Source organism: Sceloporus occidentalis, unplaced genomic scaffold (assembly GCF_023333645.1).
Source record: "Sceloporus occidentalis isolate IW3139 unplaced genomic scaffold, rSceOcc1.0.p SCAF_1, whole genome shotgun sequence".
In the NCBI taxonomy this organism is placed as follows: Eukaryota; Metazoa; Chordata; class Lepidosauria; order Squamata; family Phrynosomatidae; genus Sceloporus; species Sceloporus occidentalis.
This window is the reverse complement of record NW_028316981.1, coordinates 300,530,761-300,541,058: the sequence shown is the minus strand read 5'-3', so window position 1 is coordinate 300,541,058 and position 10,298 is coordinate 300,530,761. Positions and strand designations below refer to the sequence as shown.

The 10,298-nt window shown below is 50.5% G+C and overlaps 3 protein-coding genes across 5 annotated transcripts; 1 reads left to right on the top strand and 2 right to left on the bottom strand.

Annotated features, from left to right (window-relative positions):
- Nucleotides 1–3,654: 3,654 nt before the first annotated feature.
- On the top strand, nucleotides 3,655–6,398 carry LOC149324160 (uncharacterized). Of its 2 annotated transcripts, XM_089513417.1 has the most exons (3): nucleotides 3,655–4,540; nucleotides 4,652–4,897; nucleotides 5,237–6,398. In XM_089513417.1, the coding sequence occupies exons 1-3, from the start codon at nucleotides 4,063–4,065 to the stop codon at nucleotides 6,031–6,033; spliced, it is 1,521 nt and encodes a 506-aa protein (XP_089369543.1). In that variant the 5' UTR covers nucleotides 3,655–4,062; the 3' UTR covers nucleotides 6,034–6,398. The 2 variants fall into 2 exon arrangements, with proteins under 2 accessions (XP_089369543.1, XP_089369537.1); XM_089513411.1 differs by having other exon boundaries at nucleotides 3,655–4,897.
- Nucleotides 6,399–6,473: 75 nt separating this feature from the next.
- On the bottom strand, nucleotides 6,474–8,020 carry LOC149324159 (uncharacterized). Of its 2 annotated transcripts, XM_089497227.1 has the most exons (4): nucleotides 7,312–8,020; nucleotides 7,048–7,203; nucleotides 6,801–6,935; nucleotides 6,474–6,682 (listed from the first exon to the last, which is right to left on the bottom strand). In XM_089497227.1, the coding sequence occupies exons 1-4, from the start codon at nucleotides 7,667–7,669 to the stop codon at nucleotides 6,546–6,548; spliced, it is 786 nt and encodes a 261-aa protein (XP_089353353.1). In that variant the 5' UTR covers nucleotides 7,670–8,020; the 3' UTR covers nucleotides 6,474–6,545. The 2 variants fall into 2 exon arrangements, with proteins under 2 accessions (XP_089353353.1, XP_089353347.1); XM_089497221.1 differs by having other exon boundaries at nucleotides 7,048–8,020.
- LOC149324158 (uncharacterized) lies at nucleotides 7,755–10,016 on the bottom strand. Its single transcript, XM_089487095.1, has 3 exons — nucleotides 9,007–10,016; nucleotides 8,323–8,835; nucleotides 7,755–7,769 (listed from the first exon to the last, which is right to left on the bottom strand). The coding sequence occupies exons 1-3, from the start codon at nucleotides 9,646–9,648 to the stop codon at nucleotides 7,755–7,757; spliced, it is 1,170 nt and encodes a 389-aa protein (XP_089343221.1). The 5' UTR covers nucleotides 9,649–10,016.
- Nucleotides 10,017–10,298: the final 282 nt, after the last annotated feature.

Below are 10,298 nucleotides of genomic sequence, written 5' to 3'. Positions count from 1 at the left end.
AGTTGGTTGAATTCTGTATACAGTATGCTTTTTTCAAAACAGAGAGGGAGTTTTGAAAGAGCCATACTAGCTGCCTGCTAACATCAAAGCCCATCCAAGTTCAAGTCAAGGTGCTGGTGCTTAATTTTCAAAGCATTAAATATCTTGGCATCTACATATCTCCAAAACCTCCACTTTCTATACTAGCCTGCCTGAGACTCAGGACACTAATAATAATAATAATAATAATAATAATAATAATAATAATAATTTCTTTCCTGACTCTCCTCAAGGCTCAAGACAGGATACAACATTTTAAAATACAAAACACAATTAAAAACACATAAATCCATAGATCGCAGGCACCTCTGATATAGTATAGTATTTACCTTTACCTTCTCAGGAGTGATTCTGCATCAGTGTGACTAGCATTGTCATTGTCCTCAATTTGAAGCCTGCTCAAACTCTTTTAGTCTACTCAAACTGGCTCATTTTTGTCTCTTTGCTGTGTTCTCTGGTTTTACTATGAAGGTGATGTGCTTTTAGAATTTATCATACTGTGTTTTATTTTCAAAATATCTGTATATCAGATCTGTATACCAGGTAGGTTGCTTAAATGCTTTTTCAATACAGCAAATAAATTTGTATAATGCAAGAGTTCATTGCTTGCCGCTAGGAAAGCAGAACTGTGTGCAAAATTCCATTTTTCATACACAACCTAAGTGAGATAGAGAAACAGCATTAGATTCCAGAGACGTTTATCATATAAGTGTTTTGCCGCAAAATCAACGGAGAACTCTGGCACCTTAAAGACGAATAAATTTAATGTGGTCAGGATTAGCAAAATGTTTAAGCTCTGGCCTGCAAATTTATATGCCACAATGCATTTGTTAGATTTGAATGTGCCACAGGATTCCTTGTACTGTTTAAGATTTTGTTTTGTAAGGGTTTACTTTCTTCTGTCTTTCATACTTACTTTCACATACACTTTTCAGGGAGAAAAAATTAAGCACCAGGACAGAGAAGAGTTTCTCTTTATTTTTGATTTCAATTCTGTATGATTCTGACAAAATCCAGAATACAACCCCGGAATATCTTTTTTAAATGAGTGTGTGAGGCATACAAAAATCAAAATATCATATTATCAGCTATATGAAGAACATGCTGGGGTGGAAGTGAATATTTACCCTAAAAGGATAAGCTTCCTAAAACATATGAGATGTATGCAATGGGGCACAAGGCCCACAAGCAATTCTGAATTACAATGCTTTTGTGGGCACCATTTCCCCCCATACATTATCCTTTTATTCCACCTAGTGCAAATCACATGATCCAGCCTTAAACTCTTCTCCTTTGAGAACAATGGGAATGACACCCCCAGTGCCTTTGCCTTCTTCAGTGGCCTCATGACCTCTTGGCCTTTGCGGTTCATAGGTCACCTCAGGCAGCAGGCAGGCAGTTTTTGATGTAACCTCTGAACTCCAGAGGATAAAAGACTGTGAAGCCCTGAGAGACGATCCATCTCTACGTGGCCACAATGAAGAATGTCATTCAATCAGAGCACAGCGCACACAAATTAAATGACACTTTCCTCGGTGCTCTGTCCTGAATCTAAATTTGCCCTGTGTGTTGGTGACCAAGAGGGCAAAGATGGAGGAAAGAAGGAACCACAATAGAAACAGGAGAAGGAGAGGGTCTTGATCCAGTTCTGCAAGACACAAAAGAGTTGTGTGTGCAACAACAGGGGACATTGTCACAAATGACAATTTCAACCGTTTTATGAGCAATTGTTTATTGCAAATCCGAGGGAAAAGAAGAGCTGTCAGTTTCCTGTTTGATCAGGGCTGTCCAACATTTAGAAGTGGTGGCAGTGGGTTGCTTTGCATCAACAGATGAATCCAACTGCTCCAACAAATCTTACAGAAGCTTTTGGAACAAAAAGACCTCTCTCAAGGTTGTTCAAAAGGATAAGTAAGTAGCCCCTTTGTTCCAGCAAAAATCACAAAGAACCTTTGTTGGCACCTGTAAGACAAATGGATGTATTTTTGCACACAGTGACGTAGGTTTCAAATTCAGCTCAGTGCCTCAGAAAGAGGAAAGTTCAGGATGCTGAGGAAGGGGTTGCAAGATGAAGATGCCTGTCTGATTTGCAACAGGGAGGCCTCCACTTACAGGGATGCATACTGAGGGAGGAAATTGAGTTATGTCACTTATCTTTTTATTTTCAGCACCACGGAGGGGTGCCATCAAGCATCAGAATGCACCAGGTTTATATAGCTGGTAGGTCAGTGGGATATCTTAAATCATGGACAAACCCACGGCCAATTCGCTTTTGGTGTCAAAGGACGAGTGGAAAGAATTACTGCTCAAAACGGTCAAGCCTTCAATGTCCAGAAGCGTCCAACAATTCACCCATCCCTACAAGGAAGGACTAACGCTTTGTGGCATTTTGATTTAACAAAAAAGACAACTAAAGGGGAAACGTGCCTCCCTAATTGGCGTGACAGAAGGGCAGTGAAAGAGCCATGACATGGTGAAGCCTCTCACTGCTGCCGATTGACAGGACTGACTGCCTTCTTCTTCCAAATGTGGCAAATGGCTTTTTGTGAGTGTGGTGGATAGACAGCAAGCCAGGAGCACAATCCTGTCTGTGTTTGTTTATTTATTTATTTAAAGCATTTACACACCCTCCAACTCTTCCTATTTGACAGAGATAGTCACAACTAATCTTCAGTCATCCCACTTTTTCACCTGCTTTTCAAAAATCTGAGTCTCTCAGAATATTCCTTCCTTGTCCAATAATCTTTTTATCCTGGGCCAGAATCACCAAAACAATCACCATCTTGCTCTTCTCACACACATTCTCTAAATGCACAGAGCAGATCAACTTAAAATCTTGTGAGATTCACAGGATATAGTATATTTCATCTTTTGGTAATCAGACCTTATACTTAATATACTCTTTTCAAATTCTACCTTTTTCCTTCATAGTACAGACATACCCCAGTTAAAAAAAAATTAAATGTGTTCCTGGGCATTACTTCTTTGACAGAAAATGTATTACCAAAGGCAGAAATAACATGTAAAGAATAGGGACAGGTTCCTATACCATGAAAAAGAAAAGCAGCTCTGCATGTTTCAGTAAACTATATTCAGAATTAACAATATACATATGTGAAAAGAAACAGGCACCTTGCATGATTTTGTTTTTAAAAGAGTCCATTTGAAATCTGCTTCCAAAATGCATCAAGGATGATTTTTCTTTTCTTTCACTTGCCTCCACGTTTCTTAAAATTTCCATTTTGGTAACCCAACTTTTAGATCTATGCTTTTAAAAACATGCTGGGGAGAGCTGGCAAAGCAGGCTTATCTGCTGTCCTCCTTTGTCTCTATTTTGCTGTTCACATACACACAGTAAGGGAATTTGGAGACTGCTATAGTTTACCTTGTAAGCCAACACTCACCAGATAACACTATGGCGGGTTACAGACGGGCAAAAAGGGATGTACTCATGACGTCATGAAGGTAGAGCCTTCAGACGGGCTTTTCCTGAATGCCGTCATGAACACGCCCCCCGCACGCCCCAAGCGGGAAGAAGCGGCATTAAAAAGGTGCTGCTTTTTTCCGCTTCTTTTTGATTTGCGGCGTACGTGCGCATCTCCGTATGTAAGCTGCTGCACCGGTACGTCAGAATTGCTACGCCGCAAATATAAGTTGCCGGTTTAAAAGCTCCGTGTCAGCTGCGTCGCATAATGGGTCGGGGTCCGGGACATGCGTGGTTTGCAGTCAAGCTTAAATTGCAACGTCCGCTGCCATGCAGCTGTGGAAGCTGCGGCACAGCTGCGGCGCATTTTAAGCCTCGTAACCCTAACCCTAGAGCCACTTGTGCGCATGCGTTGCTAGAATCGCGGGAAGTTGTAAGTTTTGCCGGCGGATGTTTTGGTTGTAGAAAGTGATAAGGGAAAGTTTGGGATTTAAAGTGACCCCCTACACACATTCCTGCGCCATTTTCACCTGGGAACGGGCACAGTTCGGCTGCTCCTGGCACAGCTGTGTGGCGGCTCCCCTTTGCCACCAGGCAGGATGGCTCAGCCATCCACCAGCACCCCGAAAAAAGGCAGGGGGACGTCTTGGTCTCATACTGAGACGGCTGACCTCATAGCTATATGGTCCCAGCCAAATATTTTGCAGAAACTGGAGCAGTCCTACCTGAATGCTGACACATATCGAGAAGTGGAAGAAGCCATGAAAGTCAAGGGCCACAACAGAACCTTGGAGGAGTGTCGCCGAAAATGCAAGTCGCTGAAATCTCAATACAAACAATACAGAGATGCCCTGGCTAAAGGTACTACAAAGGGCGCCCCCCCGCCCTTTTACAAGGAGCTGCATGCTTTCATCAAAAGTGATGGAAGCATCAGACCCCACAGACTAGCCACCAGTGGGGAGCGCGTGAGGGTCCCGGCGGGCCAGCCAGCCAGAGCCGAGCCTGTGGTGGTGGAGGAGGAGCAGGAGCAGACCCCGGAGCTTGAATGTGCCCAAGACCTTTTGATGCCTCGTCAGGGTAAGATGTGCCAGGGCCCCTGGGGGGAAGGCAGGGGGGAATGGGACAAGGGGAAGATGTGGCCCCAGGGTAGGCACAGGCCAGAGATGACCCTTGTCCCTTGTCATATAGGTGAGGAGCAGGAGGAGGAGGAGGAGGAGGAACACCCCGACTCAGGTGATTCCTCCAGCAGCCAGAGATTTCTGGACCCCCGTGCCGTGCTCAGACGAATGTCTGCTGAGGCTGGGAGCTCCAGAAGGAGACCACCATCTCGTGCTGGATCCTCTTCCACGACCAGCAGCTACCGTGACCGTTCACCTCTCTCTCGGGCCAGTGCACCCGCCAGCGATGGCAGTGAGACCGAAGAGAGTATGCAAGGTAAACCTTATATTTTTGTTTATAAATGCATGGCTCAACTGCGCAATTGTGGCATGTCTCATTCACTGCTTACTGTGCTGGTATGTTTGCAAGGTTGCTGTGCAAGTAGGATTGTGAGTGTCCCTGGCATGGTCATGTCCTGCATGTGTCCCACATTCCTAAGGCACCCCTCCCTTGCATGTAAATCTGTCCTTTCCCAACGCCCTTAGTTTGAAGCTCCACCCTTTGCCACAGCTTTGAGTGAGAGTTCCTGCATGGCAGAATGGGGTTGGTCTAGATGAACCTCAGGGTCTCTGCTAACTGTAGGCTTCTATGACTCTCTGCTTGTATGTCCCATAGTAGGAGGACGAACTGAAGCAGAACAAGAAGAAGAAGGAGAAGGAGAACCTCCTGCAGCTAATCCCATAGCTGCCATGTCAGCAGAGGAGCGCCTTGCCACCAAGAAGAAAAGGGTCCGTCCGTCAGCAGCTACTAGAACTGTGGCAGCTGTGGATGTGCTCAAGGTTTGCTCAGAAGAGAAAATGACAGCACTGATGCAGCAGGGGCAGCGGGCCTGTGATGAAAGGGAGAGGAGCAGACAGTCCCGCAGGGAGCTCATGGAAAGGGCACTGGAAGTTCAACTGAGGGGCGTTCAGAACCAGGAGACAGCACTAGAGAGGTCAGACCAACATCATGAGACCACAGTCCAGGAGCAGAGGCGACTCAACACCAGCATGGAAGCGCAGACTGTTCTGATGGGGCAAATGCTGGAGGTCATGAGGGGAGGGCAGGGTGGCCCGAGACGCAGAAGGGTACGTAGGGAGCAGGGTGGAAGAGGCAGGGCTGCTGTCCCCAGGGTCGTGGAGGAAGGGGTTGAGCAGCAGGAGCCCCCAGCAAGAGGTGGAAGAGGCAGGGCTGCTGTCCCCAGGGTCGTGGAGGAAGAAGTAGGGCCACAGGAGCCCCCAGCAAGAGCAGTCCCTCCAGCTGAGGAGCAGGCAGTTGCCATGGAGGTGGAACCGGCTCAGCAGCCTCTGGCTGGCCCATCCTCCAGCCTCTTCAGTCAGTCAGTGGCAGTCCCACCGCCCACACCCCGCCCCCAAAGGCAAAGGGCAACTAGAGGGGGCCTGGGCCTGGGATCAAGGGGCAGGGAGCACTGAAAAGGCACTAGGTCCCATGATGTCCCATAAAGACATCATTTCGCCTCCCAGGGCATGTGTTCCCTCCCAGCCCATCTACCCTATTCTACCCTTCCTGTTCTCTCCTCCCACCATGCCTGGCTCACTGGTCCCCAAACCAGCAATCTCCAAACTCTGTCCTCCCAGGCGTTTGGACTTCATCTCCCAGAATCCCCAGCCACCTTGCCCTGTGGTCTGGGATTCTGGGACATGAAGTCCAAATGCCTGGGAGGACAGAGTTTGGAGATTGCTACCTCACACCACTCCTGCTTAGCTTTAGACTGCACAGTTGCGCCTAAGCTATCTCATTCACACTCACAGCCACACCGCCGCAGTTGCGCATAATTAACCACACAATTTTTTTTTTAAAAATAAACTTTTTTATTAACAATAACAATAAATTTTCACTATGTACATATATACAAAAGGAAGGGGGAGGGTGAAGGGGGGTGGTGAAGGGGGGATGGCAGAGGGGGCAGGGAAGGGAAGCTGCTTCAGGGAGGGGGAGGAGGCGGTGGGGCGGGCAGCCGGCGGAGGAGTTCCTGGAGAGTCTCCTCCATGGAGGAGACTTTCTCTGCCAGCTTGTCCACCTTTGCTTCGAGAGCAGCGAACCTCCTCTCCGTCCGGTTCTCTGTGGGGGGAAAAGAAAGAAGATGGTTAGGGTCAGCCTGTGGAGCCCATCACCCACTCCCACAGGCAGGGTTTCTGGGTGCCCCCGCTCCCTTCCCTGGGTTCACCACTACACTTACCTTGCTGCCGGGCTTGGAGGACACGATCCAGGGCACTGGCATCGAGGGCCAAGTGCCCTGGCTGTCCTGGCAGGCGGCGGCTCGGCCCAGGCTCCTCTTCCTGCGCGACGGCGGCAGCAGCAAGGACATGAAGCCCTGCAAAAGGGGAAGGAAAGGCCCAAGTTACCATGCTGGCATGGCAGATAAGGGCACAAGTGTCGTGGGGGCTGCAGGCAGGCAACCCCCACCCCTCACCCTGGGGACCTACCTTCCGCCAGAGGAGCCTGCTCTGGCTGCGGAGGGGCCACAGCAGCTGGTCCTGGCTGTGGCCCACCCTCGGGGACATCCTCGTCCCCCGAGGATGGTGGAGAGGGCGACCTGGCAGGGTGCCCTCCCTCCCTCCGCCTCCGCCTCGGCCGCACGCCTGCAGAAGGGAAGAGGAGGGATGGCATTGGCACCATGCAGGAAGGAGAGGAGGGCAAGGGAAGGGTCAAGGAGGGGAGGACAGGGCATGGCAAGAGCTCTGACTTACCTGGAGGACGGCGATCTTCCGGTCTGGGCCGATCTCCCCTGATCCACAGGTCCTTCAGCCGCGAGAAGAATGGTGGCTGCCTGTCAACCGGGGGCGCCTCTCCGAAATCCTCAAGGGTTTCGAAGAACGCTGCCTTCAGAGTTTTAAATTTAACTCTACATTGGTGCAGCGTTCTTTGAAACCCTCGGTTTCGGAGGGCACGAGATGCCTCGAGGAAATGCCCCCGGTTGGGCTTGTTGGTGCTGGCCATCACCCTCCTCGCGGCTGCCTGTGGCATCAGGGAGTCCAGGAGGATCCCGACCTCTTCATCGGTCCAGTAGGCGATTCGGACCGGGACCCTCCTGCGTGGCTCTGCCATGTTGATCGCCGTCCTGGGGTCTTTCACAGTTGCGCACGGGTATATATGGGCACCTGTGGCTCTGGGCCGTTAGGCCACGGTGGTCCTAGGCCAATGAAAGCTTTCAGAGGAGCAGTTTGAATCTTTCCCCCAATAGATGCCCTCTGAGTACCCCATTGATACATTCAAATGGGCCATTAGGAAAGCTTGAATTTGAGGGAGATTGATACATTGTCAAAGGGGCAATTGGCAGTTGGAGCTGATGTATCTTTTTCACCCAGGAAAACAGGCGCCAGGAGACCTTTTGTGTGTGTGTGTTTGTGTGTGTCCCCCTCAGGCACGTGGCAAAACATGCCCACAGCACAGATCAGGAATGATAGGCAGACTCAAACTGTGGATAATGGGATACATTTATTCATGTGCTTATGCTATTACAGAACAATGCACTCTGACATCACAGATGATGGCACAGGAGCCATCCTTCAGATTCTCCTTGTCAGGAAAAAATCTGCCAGGGCATCCCTCACAGCCTCCCCTGCTGCCTTCTTGGCATTCTCTTCATCCCTTGTGATTGGTGCCGGGGCGGGCAGCACAAAACGGCGCCTATATCGCATGCCCTCATCCAGGACCCTGCCCTTGGTCTCACAGATGTTGTGCAGAATGACACATGATACCAGGATGGGCACCACGTTCTCCTCTACCACCAGGAGTGGGGCAGTGAGACAGCGCCATCTCGCCTTCAATCTGCCAAACGATCTTTCCACGGCCCCCCTGACGCGATTCAACTTCTTGTTGAAGATCTTCTGTCTGGGAGTGCGTGGGGTCTTAAAGGGTGTCATGAGCCATTTCCGAATGGGGTAGGCAGAGTCAGCCAGTATCAGGGGCCCGATCTGCTGGCCTCTGATGTTGATGCTGGGGTTCCCTTGCACATAGATGCCAGCCTCCATGGCCTCGTAGATGAGAGAATTCCGTGCCACCCTGGCATCGTGTGCTGACCCATGCCACCCGAGCTCCACGTCCACGAATCTTCCTGTGTGGTCACATGTCCCTTGCAGGATGACAGAATAGGAGCCCTTTCTGTTGACATAGGCATTCCTCAGCCCCAAGGGTGGTATGATCAGGCAGTGGCACCCGTCCATGAGGCCAACCACTTGTGGAAAGCCGCGGCGACCAAAGGCATCCATAATCTGTGGGGGAAAGGAAGGGAGAGAAACAGAGGAATTGAGATGACAACTCTTTTACACATGCGCAACTGCACCATAGCAAGAACAGCAAATGTACAGTGAGGGGGTGACACTTGACACAGAATACCACAGGGCTGCCAAAGATTAAAGGGAAGGTGGTGTGGCTGTCCCTACCTCACGTGCGTTCCCCAGGTACACGGTCCTTGACAGCAGCAGCTTCTCCATGGCCAGGGCAAACTCCACCACGATCTCCCCCACGGTGGCAACGCCAGTCCCAAACAGCGCTGCCGTCACAATATAGGTGGATTTGTGTGCCAGTGAAAAGACACCAATGGCCACTCTCTTCTCCACCGGGATGGCTTTCCTCATCACTGTGTCTGCCTTCTCCAGTTCTGGGCGCAGGATGCCCACAAGCCTGTGGAAGAGGGCACGGGGCATTCGGAAGAAATGCCTCCATTGCTCGTCAGACCATATGGTTGAGACAAAGTTGTCCCACAAGTCGTGCGATGCAGGGACCTGCCAGCATCGGCGGAGACGTGCCACTCTGGCCAGGGCCATGGCACCGCCAACAGTAGCCATATGAAGCGCTATGGCAGCCGCTGCCGTTCGCTGTTCTGTGCCATCATCATCATCACTGCTGCTGTCATCCAAGTCTACAGCTGTCATGGTGGTGGATGATGGGACCTCCATTGCAGTGGCAATGGAGGCGGAGGGGGCAGAGGAGGCAGGGAAGACGGCGGTGGCAGCGGCGACAGCTGTGGCTGTGCATTGCAGCTTCATTAAGACCACAGGGAACAAAGGAGAGGAGGCATCCATGATGCCAGTGGTGGCACTCGCAATGCGCAAGCGGGCAAGGATGCCAACACCAGCTGATCACCAGCTGGCAGGAGGCCACCTTTGTTCTTGGGCAGGGCGGGGAAAAAAGTTTAAAGGGACCTGGGCCCTTTAACGGTGCACATGCGCACTTTGCAGTTGGGAAAAGGGAACTTGCCGGCTGCTGGCTGACTGCCGCAGCTGCGCACTTCTCATGCGGCAAAAGAAAAAAAAAAGCCGCGGTTTGCGCCGCCCGTGCGGAAGCTGCTTCTCTTTTTGCAGCGTCCTCCGAGGCGGCCGTATGAAAGCTCCGGGTCCGAAATGGACCCAGGTGGGGCGTCTTCACTGCCCCCCGTGTGGAAGCTCCAACACCTGAAGCACGCCCCCGGGGCGGGCCGTCTGGAGGCTCCGTATTGAGCTGAATACACATCCAAGACGTCTTTCCCTGCCCGTCTGTAGCCCGCCAATGATCAGGTACAGTAAAATCCCATTCTTTCCCTGCTTGAGCTTTATTGCATTATTTACTCCAAACACTCTGCTACAACCCATTGTTTCTGCATCTCTTTTCACCATCCTCACAATGCCAATGCTGCTAGACAGAGGAAAAGGAGGAAAGCAGGCTGAGTGGATGTAAAAAGACTTTAGGAGCTTCT